Source organism: Primulina tabacum, chromosome 5 (assembly GCF_025594145.1).
Source record: "Primulina tabacum isolate GXHZ01 chromosome 5, ASM2559414v2, whole genome shotgun sequence".
NCBI lineage: Eukaryota > Viridiplantae > Streptophyta > Magnoliopsida > Lamiales > Gesneriaceae > Primulina > Primulina tabacum.
The window spans coordinates 22,005,827-22,025,507 of NC_134554.1; the positions used below are offsets into that span (position 1 = coordinate 22,005,827).

General features: G+C 37.7%; 4 protein-coding genes and 1 pseudogene across 5 annotated transcripts; 3 read left to right on the forward strand and 2 right to left on the reverse strand.

Annotated features, from left to right (window-relative positions):
• The first annotated feature begins 2,999 nt into the window (after positions 1 to 2,999).
• LOC142544260 (uncharacterized) lies at positions 3,000 to 5,407 on the forward strand. Its single transcript, XM_075651319.1, has 4 exons — positions 3,000 to 3,111; positions 3,291 to 3,842; positions 3,939 to 4,585; positions 4,985 to 5,407. Exons 1-4 carry the CDS (start codon positions 3,000 to 3,002, stop codon positions 5,405 to 5,407), a joined length of 1,734 nt encoding a protein of 577 aa, XP_075507434.1.
• Positions 5,408 to 5,676: 269 nt separating this feature from the next.
• On the forward strand, positions 5,677 to 6,108 carry LOC142544261 (putative mitochondrial protein AtMg00310). The gene has a single exon (XM_075651320.1). The coding sequence runs from the start codon at positions 5,677 to 5,679 to the stop codon at positions 6,106 to 6,108; it is 432 nt and encodes a 143-aa protein (XP_075507435.1).
• A 1,736-nt stretch (positions 6,109 to 7,844) lies between these two features.
• On the forward strand, positions 7,845 to 10,286 carry LOC142547301 (uncharacterized). 2 transcript variants are annotated; one of them, XM_075655521.1, is made up of 4 exons: positions 7,845 to 8,213; positions 8,599 to 9,267; positions 9,591 to 9,756; positions 9,857 to 10,286. In XM_075655521.1, exons 2-4 carry the CDS (start codon positions 8,751 to 8,753, stop codon positions 9,942 to 9,944), a joined length of 771 nt encoding a protein of 256 aa, XP_075511636.1. In that variant the 5' UTR covers positions 7,845 to 8,213; positions 8,599 to 8,750; the 3' UTR covers positions 9,945 to 10,286. The 2 variants fall into 2 exon arrangements, with proteins under 2 accessions (XP_075511636.1, XP_075511638.1); XM_075655523.1 differs by having other exon boundaries at positions 7,845 to 9,267.
• A 150-nt stretch (positions 10,287 to 10,436) lies between these two features.
• On the reverse strand, positions 10,437 to 12,155 carry LOC142547302 (desiccation-related protein PCC13-62-like; annotated as a pseudogene).
• Positions 12,156 to 16,176: 4,021 nt separating this feature from the next.
• LOC142544262 (uncharacterized) lies at positions 16,177 to 17,740 on the reverse strand. Its single transcript, XM_075651322.1, has 3 exons — positions 16,862 to 17,740; positions 16,709 to 16,774; positions 16,177 to 16,635 (listed from the first exon to the last, which is right to left on the reverse strand). The coding sequence occupies exons 1-3, from the start codon at positions 17,087 to 17,089 to the stop codon at positions 16,177 to 16,179; spliced, it is 753 nt and encodes a 250-aa protein (XP_075507437.1). The 5' UTR covers positions 17,090 to 17,740.
• Positions 17,741 to 19,681: the final 1,941 nt, after the last annotated feature.

Here is a 19,681-nt window from a genome sequence, read left to right on the forward strand (position 1 = left end):
GTTTGAAATACCTTCTAAATATTTATAAACACACACGTACAGATGCGTGTGTGTGTATAACTATAAGCATATCATTTTGCTAGAATAATTGGGGTTAGTATAATCGTACTTTTTAATTAAAAAAAAGGGTCCAAACAGCTTCCCACCGATACTGCAAGAATTGGGCCTTCTTTGACTGCCGATAACACCAAACTCTGCAGTTCAATGAACTTAAATATTTGCTATAATATGATAGATGATATGATATAGTGAAGGATCGTGTGCTGGGCACTTAGAGGTGTTTCAAACACAATATTGTCCAGGAGCTGCAATAGCTCGTGTTCTAAGAATGTTTACATCGATGAATTAGATCGAGGTTGATATTAAATCAAGCGGAAAACACTCGAAGTAATCATTCATTAAGAAACACTGATATACTTTATATCCAGTGTAACTGAATAATTGAAAACAGAAGGAATCAGTTGTGACATATATCAGTTCAATTATGGTGAAAACTGAACTGACGGATGCTCTAACTGATCAAATCAGTTTGAAAACAGTAGTTAAACAATTAAATACACCAGATATGTTTATGGATGTTCGGAGACTTCAATTGCTCCTATGTCACCCCTTCTACCACCTCGGGTAAGATCCACTAGAAGACTTTGATTTATACAACGCCTTGTTCAAATCCACTCAGCTTAGAACTTACCCAACTGCCTAACTGAACTCTAGACTAGACTGAAGGCAGCACCTTCCAGTCATCACTTGTTTAACGTCTATGTGTCAAAAACTATATACACAAGTTTTAGGTCCTTGTGCAAGACGAAATTTGAGTGGTGATGAGTGTGTGTGAGACCTGATATCTGAAAACAGCCTGAAAGATGTTCTCACACACTGAGGGAATTGTGCTTCTAATAAAAGCCGATAACACGATGAAGTGTTCCCTCTGGGCTGATTGCTTCTTTGTAAGCTTATATGCAATAAGCGTGCGCTTTCTTTTCTCTCTTGTTTTTTCACTTCTCGTTGTATATTGATCTTCACTGATCTTCTATTTATAGGCGGAAAATTGATCGTACAGTGAGACTCAATAATTGTATCAGTTGCAGCTTAAATGCGTTCTTTGATATCTGTGTCTCAACTTTTCCGACATCTATGCTAGAACTTTTGTCTTTAAGTGTTGCTGCAACGTCCATTATTGTACCTTGATCGTACAATAGCTTTTGTATCGTTGCGCGTAGCTGGAATCCACTTAGATAAGCTTGTTTTGATCTGCAACAGATTGAATCATAACTAATGCACTTAACTGGTAATCTGAACTGATATTCAATTGGACTGGTGAAATTAGTTGACTCGTCAGTGGAACTGATTTCACTTTTTCAGTTGAACTGGCTAGCTGAGCTCTTCATCAGTTGAGCACTTCATCAGCTGGACGGGCTTTGAAGGTCTCTGCTGAACTGCCTATCAGCTGGACAATTAGTTGAAATGTTCTTTGATATATCAGTTGAACTGATTTAGTTTGGGCAATCAGCTGTTACTTTCAGTTCGCATCTGTTAGCTTCTGTTTTAGTTAGTTTAACTGATTAGTTCGAAGTCTGATCAGTTCCAGCTTCCTGTGCACTTAGATAAATCATTAGAAACAAAACAAAAAGTTTTGTTATCATCAAAATCAAGATTGCAAACATGAAATGTTCCGACATATAGTAAAAGTAGGCTATATATATTCATCAATGGTGTCAACATATATTCACACCTTAATTTTAAAATAAATCCAAAAATTATATTAAGTATCATTATTTTAAAGATAAAAAATAATGACTTTAAAAAAAATCATTACTGAAGAATAACAATTAGATTATTCTCTCCCTGTTGAGAGCCCATGTTTTTTCTCTCCCTGTTGAGAGCCCCAAAATTCATTTTTCAACTAAACCACGTGAATCATCTACTCAGCAACAATGGTCGACCGCTTCGAGGGTCTCTCCATAACCAATGATGAAGATGAGGAATTACTTCTAGAGGTCCCACAGAGTCAGGAAGGGACCTCGCAACTGGAGCATTGCCTGGTTGGGTGCTTCCTCACAGGACGTCCGATCAATTTTATAGCGATGAGAAATCGAATCGCAAGTATATGGAGGCCAGGGCGCGGTGTCAATATCACTGATCTGGGATCTTGGACCTACCTTTTCCAGTTTTTTCATGGTATGGACGTCAAACGAGTAATGGAGAGCGGTCCATGGTCATTTGACAACCAGTTTCTAATCCTACGGCAGCTGCTCCCATGGGATATCCCGACATCGGTACCACTATTCACAACAGCGTTCTGGGTTCAAATTCAAGACTTGCCAGTGGGTTATATATCTGAAGGTATTGGGAAACAATTAGGCAACTTCATAGGATCTTTTCTCGAACATGATGAGAATAACTCTACCGCCTGGAGGAGATATATGAGAATCAGAGTCATGATAGACGTCCGAAGTCTGTTGAAAAGATACAAGAAGATACGAAAAGGCCAAGGTGAGTCGTTCATAGTAAATTTCAAGTATGAGAAATTAAACTTTTTCTGTTTCCTTTGTGGCATGTTGGGACACACCGAAAAATTCTTCGAACTCCTGTTCTCTATACCTGGGGAGCAGCTCATTCGTGAATGGGGGCCATGGCTAAGGGCTACAACTCGAGGTACCGTCGACAATGAAGGAGAGAAATGGCTTTGCAATGAGCAAAGGGGCCTATTAGAAAATAAAGCTGGATCACCGGGCAAGGGAAGCACAGAAAAATCATACATGGAGACTTTACCAGAAACATCCGTGATTCCTGCTTCCATTACCAAAATTACCACACCACAATCCACGCTAAATCTACCGGTAATACCGCCAATCATGGGATCTTACAATCCCATTTGAGATACTGAGCAACCAAACTCCTCAATTCTAGGAGGTGGGTGGGAAGAACACGTGCTGGAGATTACAGAAGAGAGGAAAAGAAGACGTGAGCCAATCCAAAACTAGGACCAACAACAAGAGATGGAAGTTGACAAGTTTCGGGAAGTCACTGAAGGCCACCATTTCACTGGACCTACAGACAACAAAACCGAGCTTTTGCTACCGGCAGAACCTGGTCACCAGGCCTGCCAAGGTCAATGATTGTCTTAAGATGGAATTGTAGGGGTTTGGGCAACCCCCGTGCAATTCCTACCCTCTGCGACTTGGTCCGTGTATATAAGCCTGATATTATTTTTTTATTTGAAACACTAGCTCATTCACAAAAGATCGAAGACATTTGTGTCCGGCTTGGTTTTGAAACTTGCTTTGCAGTTGATAGATTAGGATGTAGCGGTGGTATTGGGGTACTTTGGAGAAAAATTGGGGATTTCACGATAGTAAATTACTCTAGAAATCATGTGGATCTCATTGTTTCTGATGAAGAGCATGGAGAATGGCGTTGCATAGGATACTATGCCTTCCCAGAAAAGCACCGTAGAAGAGATTCATGGAACTTTATTCGCTCACTTGCTGCACAATCCAGCCTGCCGTGGTTGTGTATCGGCGATTACAATGATATGCTTTCTACTGAAGACAAAAAAGGAAGAGTTATTCACCCACAGTGGCTCCTACGTGGCTTTAGAGAAGCCATTGATGACTGTAATTTAACAGACATCCCACTCAACGGTCACCAATTCACGTGGAAAAGAAGCAGAGGTTCTGATAATTTCGTGGAAGAAAGGATCGACCAAGCTATGGGTACACCGACATGGGCAGAAAAATTCCCAATGGCAAGACTCCGTAATCTTAATGCACCAGTGTCGGGTCATTCCCCGATCTTGCTCGAAACAGAGGTCAGAGAAATAGCAGCTGTCCATAAGAAACGTTTCCGTTTCGAAAACTGCTGGCTTAGAGAACCTGACCTGAATTCAATTGTGGAAGATTTTGGAAGCGAAACAAGGAGATAGATGTGATACGAAGGTTTAAATCCTGTTCGGAGATGTTGGAACCATGGGGGCAAAATAGTAGATGGAAATTTCCGCGCCAAGATCAGAAAATGCAAGGAACAATTGGAGAAATTGAGGGACAAACATGATGAAGACTCCATTACAGAATACAAGGACATTAACGAACAACTTGCTGCTCTATTATGGCAAGAGGAAGATTATTGGCGCCAAAGAGCAAAACAATATTGGCTTAAAGATGGGGATAAGAACACACGGTTCTTCCATACATCAGCATCGGCAAGGAAAAAAACCAATAAGTTAAATCGACTCAAAGATGCCAATGGTCACTGGCAAGAAGAGCAGAGTAAAATATGCGAAGTGGCCCACGATTACTTTCAAAACTTATTCTCTGCCGATGCTAACAGCCCATATGAAGTGTTAGACGAGGTTCGACCTTGTGTCACAGATAGCCAAAACGAAAAATTGGTAATGTCGTTCACGACAGAAGAGTTTAAAGAAGCTGTCTTCGACATGAAACCGGATAAGTCCCCAGGCCCCGATGGTTTTAACCCGGCATTCTTTCAACGGTTCTGGGCACTAATTGGGACAGAAGTAGTTTCAAGCTGTGTAGGGTGGCTACATGATATGAATTTTCCCCTTACACTCAATGACACAAATGTGGTACTGATCCCAAAATGCAAAAGCCCACAGTCCATGAAAGATCTTCGACCCATCTCTCTCTGCAACGTACTGTACAAAATCATCTCAAAGGTCCTAGCGAACCGATTAAAGAAGGTGTTGCCCCACATCATCTCACCATTTCAACCAGCTTTTGTGGCAGGTCGCTCCATAACAGATAATGTTCAAATCGCTTTTGAAATCATCCATCACATGAAAAGACAATCTCGAAGGAAAACATGAGATGCGGATATCAAGATTGACATCTCAAAAGCATATGACCGTATCGACTGGGCCTACCTCCTTTGGATCATGGAAAAACTTGGTTTTGCACCGAAATGGATCCAATATATGAAATTATGTGTTACTACTTTCAAATACTCTTTTATTGTTAATGGGCAGGCTATGGAACTTATGACACCACATCGCGGGCTTCGCCAAGGTGAACCTCTATCACCATATCTCTTTATTATATGCACCGAAGGACTATCAGCGCTCATCCGGAATGCTGAAAGGCTAGGACACATTCATGGGATTAAAGTTTGTCGAGGAGCTCCATCAATAAGTCACCTCTTCTTCGTCGATGGCAGTATGCTTTTCTTCCGAGCCAATGCTACTGAAGGGAAGTATGTGAAGAACATTATTGAAAGGCATGAGAAAGCTTCGGGCCAGGCAATAAATCTATCAAAATCTGGCATCATGTACAGTGATAATGTCCCCAACAATGAAATGGCAGTTATATCAGATCTCTTGGGAGTCTCGACAGGATTGGACACAAGCCGATATATTGGTCTCCCTTCGTTGATTGGAAGGAAGAAAAAATAGATTTTTGCTTACCTCAAAGACGGAGTATGGACACGCTTACAAGGATGGATAATGAAGCCACTGTCAAGAGCTGGGTGTGAGCTTCTCATCAAATCAGTGGCTCAAGCAATACCAACTTTCTGCATGTCTACTTTCCTCCTCCTCCCTCATTGGCAGAAGAAATACAGAGGATGATCAACTCATTCTGGTGGGGCAGGAAAAATAACGTAACCAAAGGGCTGAACTGGCTTCGATAGGAAAAGTTGTGCGTCCCAAAAGAATTTGGCGGAATGAGCTTTAGAGACTTCTATAGTTTTAACTTGGCAATGCTGGGAAAACAAGGATGGAAACTCTTGAGTGAACCTAATGCTAAAATATGTTGTATCTACAAAGCTAAATACTACCCAAGAGGGGATTTCTTAAATGCCAATATCGGGCATAACCCAAGCTTTGCTTGGCGTAGCATTTTGGCTTCCCAAGTAGTGTTAAAGAAAGGCTATAGATGGAGGATCGGTTATGGTGGTCACATCAACATTTGGAAGGATCCGTGGCTTCGTGATTCCTCAAATTTTTTTGTGGAAAAAGCTATGATCCCGGAGTTACATGACTGGAGAGTGCAAGATTTGATGGTGATGGGCTCACAAGAATGGGATCATGAAATCATTGAATCTATCTTTGAGTTTAGGGACACTAATGAAATAACGGAAATCCCACTAGTATAGATACAACTCCAAGATAAGCGAATTTAGCATTTCAGCAAGAATGGGGCTTACACAGTGAAGTCAGGCTACCATGTGGCTATGTGCTTGGATGTGAATCTTGAATCAAGGAAAATACAAGGCAACTGGAAGACCCTCTGGAAGGTGGATGTCCCTCCAAAGATTAAAAGCTTCCTCTGGCGAGCTTGTAGAAAGTGCCTTCCTCACCGCATTAACCTGCAGAAGCGAGGAATTCAAGTGTCAGCTTTATGCGTGGTGTGCAACAAGGACATGGAGACTTCATGGCATACGTTTATTACCTGCCCACACGCAAGAGAATGTTGGGCCAATGCGAAGCTGAATCAGGTAGTGGAAGCCCAAGCCAAAGTAGCAGAAGGTTTCACACCGTGGTTATTCAAGATCATCCAAGACCTTAGCGGAGCAGAATTGAGAAAGTTCGTAACTATCCTATGGGCTATCTGGAAACAAAGGAATTCCGCATTATGGAACAACCACCTAGATACCCCAAATATAGTGGTAGTCACAACCATGAGTTTTCTTTACGACTGGATATCACTAGCCAGGAGCAACAAATAAGTACATGACGCAAGCACAAGGAATCATTATGGTATTTGGACACCACCCCCTAGTGGTACTGTTAAATGTAATATTGACGCAACCTTTTTTGATGACATAAAATATGCCGGGATAAGTATGGTGGTGCGAAATGACGAGGGAAGATTTCTTATGGCCATAACTAATTTGATCAAAGGACTCTGTTGTGTCAGAGAAGGAGAAGCAATAGGACTGCTGGAAGCTCTGTCTTGGATCCGCAACTCGAACTATCCAAAGGTTCTCTTTGAAGTGGACGCGCTAACAGTATACAATGCTATGACGGAATCAGCTGCCGACATAACGGAGTTTGGAGGCATAATGGGTAGATGTAGAGACATAGTAGCTACAAACCCAGGCTTTTCGGTTCATTTTACTCGTAGACAAGCAAACAAAATTGCACATATGTTAGCTAAACATTCTCGTTTTTACGCTAGTCCTTGCGTTTGGTCAGAAACACCAATGTGTATTGGTGCCCTTATGAATCTGTACCTTTACCAATTTGTTATTGATGAATGCATTTTCTCGTCAAAAAAAAAAGCAGCAATAAAATTTTTTATACAAAAATTACTTAATAGTATTTCAATGGAATAAAATTGTGTGTGTGTGTATCCGGAAGATGATCTTTGTATATTTCAAATCAATGGAAAAATATAAAGTTTTACATAATCATTAGGATTTACATGGTACTCATTATTACTTCTTTTTTTTATATGTTTAAACACTGATTATAGTATATTCGAAATATGCCAAATATTGAAATTTGTATTTCAAATCATATTATTATCCAGAGGCAATATTAAATTCTCATTTCATTTTAGTCTATAACACAACTTATGTAGGTAAGTAAAAACTTTAAAAAAAACTTTATTAAAAAAAAATCTGTTAAACAAAAAACCTAAAAATATCTTAATCGTTGGATCATGGAACCCACACCTGAAACCCATGGACGGTTCAGATACCCAGCACAGCCACACGGGGACCGATCCTTAAATGGGCTGTCGGCTATTAATGGGCTGGGCCATGTCCCACTAATCTGGGCCATAGACTATTGATCCAATGTCTGTCGCAGTGTTGTCAGTGGAGATATTAGTTTACCAAGAAAATATAACTCGAGATCTCTCTATTTCAGCTCCCGACGTTTCATCACCTGTCATTCTGTCTAATTCAAGGCCTCATTTTCTTTTTTTCTTTTTTTTTTTTGTATAAAAATGATCGATAATTGATGGGTTCGATGTGTTATACTGATTATACCAATAATATTTATATTACGTGGGATAAATTAACATTAAAATAACCACTTTCCTCGTTGTTCCAGGAGGCCCAAAACCTCGTGCGTGTATCCCAAGTTGTCTCTCCTCCGCCGTGTATATTAATCAATGCTGCAACTTAAAAGATGAGGGGAGGGGGAAGATTGAAACTTGGATATCCTATTTCAAGTTTTACTTAATGTCTTTTTAGTGGAATCTGATGTTTCTCGCGTTGCTGGATCTGGGATTCTTGCTCTTTAACTAAAGGTTTTTACTTTGTTGTGAGTTGGTGCTTAATTGTTTATGCGAGTGATTTTGATTTTGTTGCTTGTTGATGCATTTTTTAGTAAATTTTGGTGGGTTCATGGTTACCCTTCTTCGTTTATTTTGATGTTGTGTTGCTGCAATACGTGGTTTGACTGCCATTTGTTTTCTCTCTGTGTATCAATTATTGAGTGTGAAGTTTGTATTCTTACTTTTTGCGCCAAATGCACTGCATTTGAAGAATCTAATTTGTTGTCTTTATTTTCATATTTATCTGCTCGGTCTGATGTTTATGTTTATTTCGTTGTGATTCACTATATATGATGTGTTCTTGAAGTTTTACTGACCATTTTCCTCTTTGTTCGACTTTTTTGCTTAATGCACGCAGGATTTTGTTGGAAAGTTTATGGGGCGGTTTGAAGAAATGACTTCGGATTACCTTTTGTTCATGTGCTTGAATTTATATATTCTATGTAATTTTGGTTGAATAGTTAGCTGGTTAAATTTGAATTTTGTATATGCTTGAATCGGAGTCCTAAAATGGATCTTACTTCTGTAAAAGAAAGAGACATTGTGATTGATATTGAGACCTGTGTAAATTCAAGCAAAGAAGTAGTGAGTCTTGAAATTTTGGATGATCAAGTTGGAAAGGTGGTATCTTTCACAGCATGTGGTATGCCGATGGTTCTAGATGAATTGGCGAATGGTGAAATTTCAACGAGCCTTCCTGTAAATGTGAAAAATGTCAGTGAGATTTCTTCAGATTTGGGCAAGAGTCCGAGGAAAGATAGTCGGAAGTCAACGAGTGTTAAAAAGCCTCCTAAACCTCCGCGTCCACCGAGATCTTCGATTGATGCAGCTGATCAGAAGCTTATTAAAGAGATGGCGGAACTTGCCATGATAAAACGTGCTAGGATTGAACGAATGAAGGCGTTGAAGAAAATGAAATCGTCAAAAGCTTCATCATCAGCATCTGCATCTGTTTCTGCTTCATCAAGTGGCAATTTGGTTGCTTTACTGTTCACCGTTTTGTTTTGTATAGCCATAATTTTTAAAGGTAACGTTTAGCTTGTTTCAAGCTATTACTTTGCTTTACTGATTGCTGAATTTGATTCCTCAATCGCAATATATTTATGATTGGTATCACTTTCTTAGTCGGGGCTCATGCTGTGACTTGTTGAAAAGGGTATTATTTTTACAACTATCTTAAAGCAATTGAAATTATATGGGTATTCTTCTTACAGCTATGGATAACTAAAGACTAAATAAGTTTATAACTTGCTGCACGAGTGAGATGAAAAAGAACTAATCTTGCTAGATTTTACCATCGCAATCGTGGCTATCAGAATACTTACCTGATTCTTTATTGTATTTCCTTAGGACGCCACCCTTCAGGAATGCACCCGAGGAATAACACCGCCATTTACGTCCATGGATATTCTGAATCAAGTAGTGAAATAACTGGAAATAGTATTGTGGTTCAAGTTCAAAACCGGAAAAATTTATCCATGGGTAATTCACCCTTGATGAGCGCTGGATCTCCCTTGTATGTTATCTTTCTAATTTCTCTGTCTTAATTATTATATTAACGGATAATCTACTGCTGGTCTGCATGATTGAGCTTACATTTTCTTGGTTTTTTGCAGTCAAATGGAACTGGTGCCTGATTTAGATTGCAAGGATGAGGAAAGAGAAATATCCGTTGAAACAAGTTTCTTGGGGAAAGATAAGTAAACAATTCACAGTTTCGCTGTTTAGAATTTCCCTCTGAATCAAAAACTACATAGATCAGTTATGCCTTTGTTCAATGATAGTAAATACTGAAGGGTTGAATAATTTATTGTCCAATCTCTACTGTGTTTTTCCATTAGTATGCCGAAATTGTATTTGAAGTTGCAGAGAGAAGCTACCTTTCCCTTTCCTTTCTTGATGCTCTTTTGTCCAAGTTTGCTCCTTTTACGTTCTCAATTTGATTGAGAATACATTTTGTTAGGCTGAGTGTGCCTTGTTGCATATTAAGAAATGGTGTGTTTTGAATCGATAATATTTTTGAGGGTGATGAGGTTCTTCTGTTTATTTTGAAATGCTATTTAGTGGTTATTTAATATGTCATAATGCAGTTCAATAAAGCTTGGTCTAACAACATCAAAGCCCTTTAAGTTTGAAAACATAGAACAGTCAAAAGGTTTGGTGAAAATCCATATACTGAGTTTAATATTTAAAAACTAGAATTCCATAAACTGAATACGCTTTATTAGAGCATTTCTAGCTCTTTATTATAGGTAGTTAAGAACTCAGCATAGTTATACATACATTCTAAAAGGGTACATTCTGAAAGGATTCACTATATGTCCGAAATACATAACCATCTTCGTCTAAGAAAACAAACAAACTATATGCAACTTAACTTCAAGTATGACTTAGCTGTGTCACCATCAGCTCCATTGGGGTAGAATCCACCAGGCTCACTCTCCTTCCCACTTGCATACACAATCCTAAGTATTTCCTTGGGTGTTCGATCAAATGCCAACGAGTCTTCATCGCCTGCTAGCACATTACCTGCACTTTTCCCCTCTGGACCTTGGATGGGGTGAACGATGAGACCTTCATCTTTCAATCCTTGATTTCCAAGCTTATTCCTCAGGTTTGAAATCTTATCTGTAAATTCTGCCACTGTATAACCATAGGGTGCCACTGGTACAGCGGCACGTTCATAGAGTAATGCCCGAAGGACAGCATCTTGGCCTGCTTCGACGCCCTAAGAGTTTTGCCACAAGCTGGAATTTCAATAAATCAGTAACCAAATATCAGTTGTTAACGAAGGTTATTATAAAACTTTGATTTTAAAGGACCTAAAAGAGTAGACTGAGTATCACCTTTTTGGCTGTTGGAGATTGGAGTTTTGGATTAGCTCCGACATATCCTGTGAGGCCAACATAGGGGATAACATAGCATGCAATCAGATAGTTGAGATCATTCTCATAGGGATCAAATGGAGGATCCAACTCTTTCCCAAATGCATTATCCATCACGGTTGCAAACGATTTTGTGCTTAGGTCAAGTTGGGGTCGGGGAAATCCAGGAACTGTCTTTTTTATTGCCCTGCAATATGCATCAAACAAGATACAGCTTGTTACAAGAGTACTTTATTGCATAGTCGGTTTCTGTGGATTCCAATATCCATACTAAGACCAAGAGTGGCTGCACGCTTGTGTGCCGTATACTGAAATATGAATAAAGGATGACATAAATAATGGTGTGGAGCAAGGGAACGGGAATTGACCTCAGGTGTCCAAATTCTTGGTGTGCAAACTGCCCTATGATATCTCTTATCAATGGACTGAGTTTAGCAATTTGAGCACCGATAGGTGGTGGGCCTCCGGACGTAAGGTTAGGCTCAAGAACGTCCAAGCCATGACCGAAAGCTCCCCAAGCGAAGAACTCAGCTTCCATGTATTCCAAATTCAAAGGGAACTCCAGATGATCGACGTCCGATTTTGGAAGATCCTCCGGCAACACAGAGCCGCCTTGGAGGAGTAGTAGTAGGAGGAGGAGGGAGGTGGAAATCGACATTGTTCTCGACATGATGTTAGATGGCAAGCTAAGATGGCTCAACTTTTGGGTTTTTGCGATACGTTCTATTGACGGGTTTTCTTCATGCAAATTAAATTCTTGGGGTTGCTATTTATAACAAAAATAGGCGCCGCCTTAGTCGAGTAAAGGGTTAGTTGTTATATAGAAATGTTATATTAAAGGGGCCACGTAGAGATTGGATTTTTGCTACTTTTCAAGAGCATTTAATTCTAGAGAAAGGAAAGGGAGCCACATTGTCATTGCTGAGATATGGCACGTCTTTCTTGGCGTTTCCACTCACAGCTCTAATGGAACACAGAGTTACACGACTAATCTCTAACCTTAAAAAAGAAAAATGCACCACCAAATTCGATCGAATTTGAGTTCGATTTTAATTTAGAAAGGTTTGAATGCAACTTACGGTTTGATTTATGAAGGAGTTACTAAAACATGCATTTTCTAAATTATGGATAAAATATTTAGGCTGTGTGGTTGTATTCTCGTTTGTTTGAATACTTTTGACTATTTATTTCTGATGCCAATAAGATTTCATTCTTGAACAAAAATCCATTTTTTTTTATTTATTTCATCTATTCCATGACCGGAACAGTTACACCACGATTTTGAATCAGAAGAGAGATTTCAAGAAATGACAGATCTATTCACTCTATCAATAACCGAGCCGGATCTGATGTATCATAAGGGATTTGCTTTTTCTATTGATTCCTACGGATTGGATCAAAGGGCGATGAAAGAAATTAATGAGTAGTCTTTCTACTATGATATAATTATAATACTATAAAAGGCATTATTTTTTTTCTTTTTAAAAAATAATAAAGAAAAACTCATGGTAACCATTCGAGCCGACGAAATTAGTAATATTATCCGCGAACGTATTGAACAATATAATAGAGTAGTCAAGATTGTAAATACCTGGTACCGTACTTCAAGTGATCGATGGTATTGCTCGATCACCATATATTCAAAATACATGACCACAATGGTGTGAAAAACGAAAGAAAATTATATGTATCCTCATTTCAAACCTTCAAGTAAGACTTGGGTATCTAACCATCAGCTCCATTGGGGTAGAATCCACCAGGCCGAGCCTCCTCCCCACACAATCCTAAGTATTTACCCGGGTGTTCAATCGAATGCCACCGAATCTTGGTCGCCTGCTAGCACATTACCCTCAGTTTTCCTCTCCGGACCTTGCATGGCCTTGACGATCAGACTTCATCTTTCACCCCTTGATTTCTCAGCTTATTCCTCAGGTTTGAGATCTTATATGTGAATTCTGCAACGGTATAACCATTCGGTACCACGGGTAAAGCGGCACGCTCGTAAAGTAGTGCCTGAAGGGCCGCGTCTTGGCCTGATTCGACGCCTAAGAGTCCCGCCACGAGCTGGAATTTCAATAATTTAGTAACCAAAATGTTAGTAAGAGATCTTGTACTAAACTAGATTATGTTATTGTAAATAAATTGAACTATATTATGAGTCTCTTAGGAAAATTATTTTTGTTCTCATTGATGTTGCATTTATTATTCCCGAAGATATCAATCTTCTTTTAGTAGCAGTGAATTAGTCTATTGATTTATCCACATTTTTTTCTTGATTTTGTGTTTATATAGTCACGGCATAAAGGAAATTATAAATGTTCACTTACGCCAACTTCGTCTCTTTATATTTTTTACGACATAAAAAATAACAACAATTTTTATATATTTTTAATATATTATTATTTATTTTAATATATTAATAATTTTAATAATAATAATAATATTATTAATATTATTATATATTATTTGTACATTATAACTCGTATGCACTAAGAATTTGAAGTTAAGGCCTATAATTCAAAACTGTACAAAACATAAAAAAATAAAAAATAAAAAAAATCTTAGATTTGGGTACTTATAAATGTGGATGTTAGTAGGGGTGTCAATCAGGTCGGGAAGGTCGGGTTTCGGGTCAACACGCGAAATTTTTTTATTTTTTTTCAACCGGAACCCGAAGCAACCCGAAAATCCCCAACCCGAACACGAATCCGTCTAACCCGACTCAACCCGTCTAATCCGCCTAATCCGAATTTTATTTATTTTTTAAAAAAATTAATGAAAAAAATTCGAAGAAATAAAAAATAATAATAATATTTTAACTTAAACACATAATAACAAAATTTCAGATTTAAATTTGAAAATTTAATAGTAGAAAATTAAAGTATATTTACTAAATCAAATAAACAATTGTTAAAAAAATAAAAAATATACAAAATAAATATTAAATGATGAAAATTTATTATATAAATATACAATAATTTTTGTTCAAACATACAATATATAAAAATATAGGTAATATTTTCAAAAAACAAAAGTTTTCGGGTCAACCCGCAACCCAACCCGAAACCCGTCTAACCTGGCACTAACCCGAACCCACCCAACCCGAACCCGACTCGAACCCAAAAAACCAACCCGAACCTGATTTTTTTTTGTGTTGGCTCGTGTCGAGTTGATGGATCGTATTGCATTTTGACACCCATAGATGTTAGTGCAGTTGTAGTTATGCAAGTGAAACGTGTATAGTATATAATGAAGCAATTCTATATAAAGTATTTCTTGTATACAACACCTAGGCCTACACGTTGGGCTTGACCTTAGTATAATTATTCTGATTAAAACAGGATAAAATTCATACGGACCAAATATTCTAATATTGTTGATGCAAAGAAAGAATATATAATTCTAAATATATATATAATTGTGAGCAATTAATAAAAAAATGCAATACCAATAGATAAAGTAGACGGTTAACCAGACATATTACGTATAATATATATCTGAATTTAAAAGTAGGAATTAAAATACGAGAATTTAAAGATCATTAAAGATTTGAGGTTGCTCCATTTTCTGATTGTATACAATCTTTAGAGTAGGTCTCTAGTGAGACGGTCTCACGAATCTTTATCTGTGAGACAGGGCAATCATACCGATATTCACAATAAAAAGTAATACTCTTAGCATAAAAAGTAATATTTTTTCATGGATGACCCAAATAAGAGATCCGTCTCACAAAATACGACCCGTAAAACCGTCTCACACAAGTTTTTGCCCAATCTTTAACGTTGACTCATATCACGTGCCACTCACATGATCATTTGTTTATGAAGGCAGTCAGTCGAGTATTTCTTTTCAAAATTACTCCCCCACCTGTACAAGAACCCTAATCCCCAAATCAAACGATGGAAGGAAAGGGAATGTCGAACTCGAAGAAAATGTAGCAATTCCAGATTCATTGATTCCATTACAACATCTGCCATGGTAAAGGCTTTTAATTATTTTCCATGATTTTGTTGTAGCTTCTCGATTATTATGTTCGTAGCATTCGTATTTTGTGAACTTTTATGTAATTTTGAAATGGAATATGTATGTATATACTGTATCTCAACATTTTCGAATTTAAATTTCGAAGGTGGTTTATCAATATTTTGGTAAATTTTTAGGATAATGATGGAGACCAACTCAAAGGTGGTTTATCAAAAATTTTAGGATATTTGTTAGGATATTTTTCTAATTTCGAAGGTGGTTTATCAAAATTTTTGAACAGAGTAGTAGCATTATTATTTTATTACAAATTTAGTTTGTATTGTGTAACTTTCTCTGTGATTTGCTTACGTGATTTTCATGTTTACTTTATGAATTTTTTTTTTACTTTTGAAATTTCTTATTTAATGTAGAGGAAAACATATGTTGTATTTGTTGGACGAAAACCCGGTGTTTACGAGAATTGGGAGGAGGCTCAACTTCAAGTGAATAAATACAGTGGAGCTTCTCACAAATCCTATTGGAGTAGAGAAGAGGCACTGAAATCTTTTGATGAGTACATGAAAAAACAATCTGGTGGAGCTGCTACTTTTAACTCTTACGAGGCAAAATGTTCAAGTTCAACATGTGATGCAAGTTCGAGCGGAAAACCGAAAGAGTATGAAAGAATAGCCCACTTAGTGGAGGCTCAAATGGAATTAGAACGTGAGAATCGAAAAAATGCATTGAAAATGGAAGAGTTGTCTAAAGAGCTCAAAGAAATACTACAGTCTCTACACCTTGGTGAAGATAAATAGAGTTGTTGTTGCTTCTGTTGGTGGCGCAGCTAGTGAGGCACAGCTAGTGATGCATGTGTTTGTATCATTTTCGATTATCATGCTCTTGTGTAAACACTGAAGTTTCTTTTATGTATTATGGGATTTGAATTAACAATGCAATAATATGTCTTCAACAATGACTTGAGTAAGATGTATAATATTCATCTTGTGTTTGCAACTGTGATTGTTAATTATTTGTGTCCAAATTTTAGATGTATGAGTACCAGCACTATTACGAATAGCAGTGTCAATTCAAATGCCAGCACAACCAGCACCATTAAAATGCTGGATCAGCACAACCAACACCATTAAGAGATTTCCCAATTCAAATACCAGCACCATTAAAATGAAGAGATTTTCAAAACTACAACATTTACTTCCACAACCATTAAAATCCAACAAAAAATAAATAACATATCCACAACCACTACTTCCATAAAATGTAGAATCCAATAAAACAAGATAACATGTCATCAACCACTTGTTCCAAAACCATCCTAGATTTTGATGATGATCCAGTGCTTTCAAGATTTTGATGATGATCCAGTACCCTTTTCCTTTGCGGCATCTTTCATTGAACGAGATCCATTTGATTCTGTCGGTGTTTTTTTTCCTTTGATCATCCAATGAAGCTCTCAAACTAGACACAGTTACGAAGTTCCTTCTGCCTTTCACAATAACATGTGTTTGTTTGTTGAGTACTTTATCGACCTGAAAAAAAGATAAATAAACTCAAACATATCCAACTCACGAAAATAAATGTAAAAGGTTTATTTGCACTTACATTAACTGATGAGATCCTGTTAGAGCTGCCAATAATTGTTACTCCACTTGCTCGTTGTCGTACTACCTGAAAATAAACATTTAAATCCAAAAACTTTTACATAAATTATTGTCACTTAAAATAAACATAAATACACAACAAGTAGTTTATAACCTGTAATTTTTTCCTTTTTTTGAATGCTGCTTCAGCACGTTCAACAGTTTTATTGGAAATGAATCTTTCGCTTTCATCTGACGTTGTGTTGCCTTGTCCAGTCGCAACAAACTCGGCTTCATTGCATGTTTGTGGTGCAGATTCAATGTCACCTATTAAATGCTCAATATTATTTAGATAAAAATTAAAATACGAAACTTCAATATCATAAAAGTAACTCCAGAACATCACCTATATCCATTTCATTGTAATTTTTCGGTGTTTGAATTTGACCTCTGTCCATTTCATTGTTTTCTTGTGTTGGCTTATCTAAACCACTTGCTTTAGTTATATTGCAACTCCTTTGATTGTGTCCAAACCCACCACATGTCCGACACTTGTTGTTTCGTTTCACACCTTTCAACTTTGATTGTCTTGAAGCAGGAACTTCATCAGGTTGTCGCCTTCTCAACTTAGCTGGCCTACCAACTTTTTCTTTATAGATTGGTGGTAATGGAGGAGTTAACTGGCATTCAGGCCACAGGGCTGGTCCATTAATGGGCATGATGGAGCGCGAGTAACACTGCTTGTATTTCAAAACACTGTAAAAACGATGTACATAAGCCTCGGGGTTCTCTTGCTTACACCAAATAGCACAAACAGCATGTGCACATGGAATTCCAGTCAAATCCCATTTCCTACAACTGCAAGTCATCCTACACAGGTCAACAGAGTGCTGCTGGTGTAATCCTGTGATCTGAAAATGTGTCTCATCAGCCATCAAAGGACTAAACACAGCTGCTTCCTTGCTATTCTTTGCCAACACAACTTTAATTTTTGGACACATCACACCATCCCATTTCTCGGCCTTTTCTATGTTCGTTTGAAACCTAACCATTAACAAATTTCTAAATGTTTCGAACATTGAAATGATTGGTTTTTCTCTTGCATCTAAAATCATGCTGTTGAAACCCTCACATATGTTATTAAGAAGTATATCACATTTTGGAATTGTGCTGAAGTATGCCTTGGACCAGTGTTGTTCAGGTTTTTTGCTCAACCAGATATAGGCATCATGATTGATCTTCTTCAAGTCTTCCATCCGCCTTTTGAACTCTTCAACTCTTGTTGCCCTAGCCGCAGCCCAAAGAGCATTTTTAATCCCCACACCTCTGAAACCATCGTGTTTCATGTTGGTGTATAGATGCCTAACAAAAAATCTATTTTCGGCATTTGGAAACAAATTCTCAAAGGCAGGAATCAAGCCTTTTTGCTTATCAGACATGAAGGTCCAACCATCTTCATTCTCAAAGCCAATATCGTTATTCAACAACTGCAGAAACCACATCCAACTATCCTTTGTCTCTCCTTCCACCAATGCATAAGCAATAGGAAAAATGTTGTTATTTGGATCTAGGCCAACTGCTGTCAACAACTGCCCACCAATATTGGTTTTCAAAAAACATCCATCCACTCCAACCACAGGTTTACAAGACTCCTTAAAACCTTGTTTACAGGCCGAGAAGCACACATACAGCCTCTGAAATCTTGGCGCATCATCTCCATCAGTCAGTTTCAGAATCACAGATGCACCTTCATCGGACCTTCTTAGTTCAGCACAGTAATTTCTTATTTGGCTAAATTGTTCCGCTATGCTGCCATCAACTAGCTTTAATGCTTTTTTCCGACCCAAATAAGCTTGTTTATATGTGAGGGATACATTCAAAGTAGATTTAACCTCTTCTCGGAACTCTCTGGTACCTAACTTAGGATTTGATTTCAATTTACTCACAAAAGTTTCACCTAACCAGCTTGACTTGATGTTTTTGTTCTTAACATTACAATAGCAGTTTTTGTGCTCAGGTTTAAATGTCTTTATCTGCCAGCAACTGTCCTTATTCACTGGTGATACATGAATAACCTATTCACATCCTTCATTTTTGCACACACCTCGAAGCCTACTTTTATCATTCTTGACAAAGTTCACTACCATCCCTCGTCTGATACAATGACTTTCTATAGCAAACTTTGCCTCTTTTTTTGAATTAAATATCATACCAAGCTTCAAATCAGGATTTTCAGAGTAGGCATACATTTCGAATTTTTGTGAATCTTCCTCTTGAGAATCAAATGCACTCTCTAACTCATCACTTTCTGCACAATCATCATCTCCTTCATCACCTTGCATTCTCTCAAACAAATCATTGGAAATATCACCATCAATGACTATATTTCCCCCTTCTCCCCTAATATTATCATCTTCATCGAAATCAAACTCACTATCATAAAATTCTGCCTCATCTTCATCAGTGATTCCAACCCTTGTTTTCGGTTCAACTTCTTTTTGTTTCTCTAAAACACCAGATGCATCTATCTCATTTATTGAAACAAATTCATCATGTTCAATATAAATTTCCACTTCAAAGTTTTTGGGGACGTGGTTCCTAATTTGAACCACATCAGCATCACTTTCCAGATATCTACCATTGCTCAAAGATTTATCGATTTTGTGCCAAAATCTGAACTTATCTTTCTCCACGCATCCTACTTGCTCAGCATAACCCCAGAGTTCAATCAAGCCTATCTTATCCATATCCACAAAATCAAAGTATTCAGTACTCCCACCTTTGTACATTTTTCTCTTGCGATTGCTGTCCATTGAACCATTGTAGTACAATTTAATTGTAACAAGAGTGGGTTCTCGCATCCAGCCTAAAATGCATAAGAGTAACATAAGTAAATGTGATAAATCTCAAAACATTTTTCCTCAAATTTAGCACATTAAATAAGAGAAACATTACCATAATTCGGGGTGAATTCAAGAGACATTATACTTCTTTT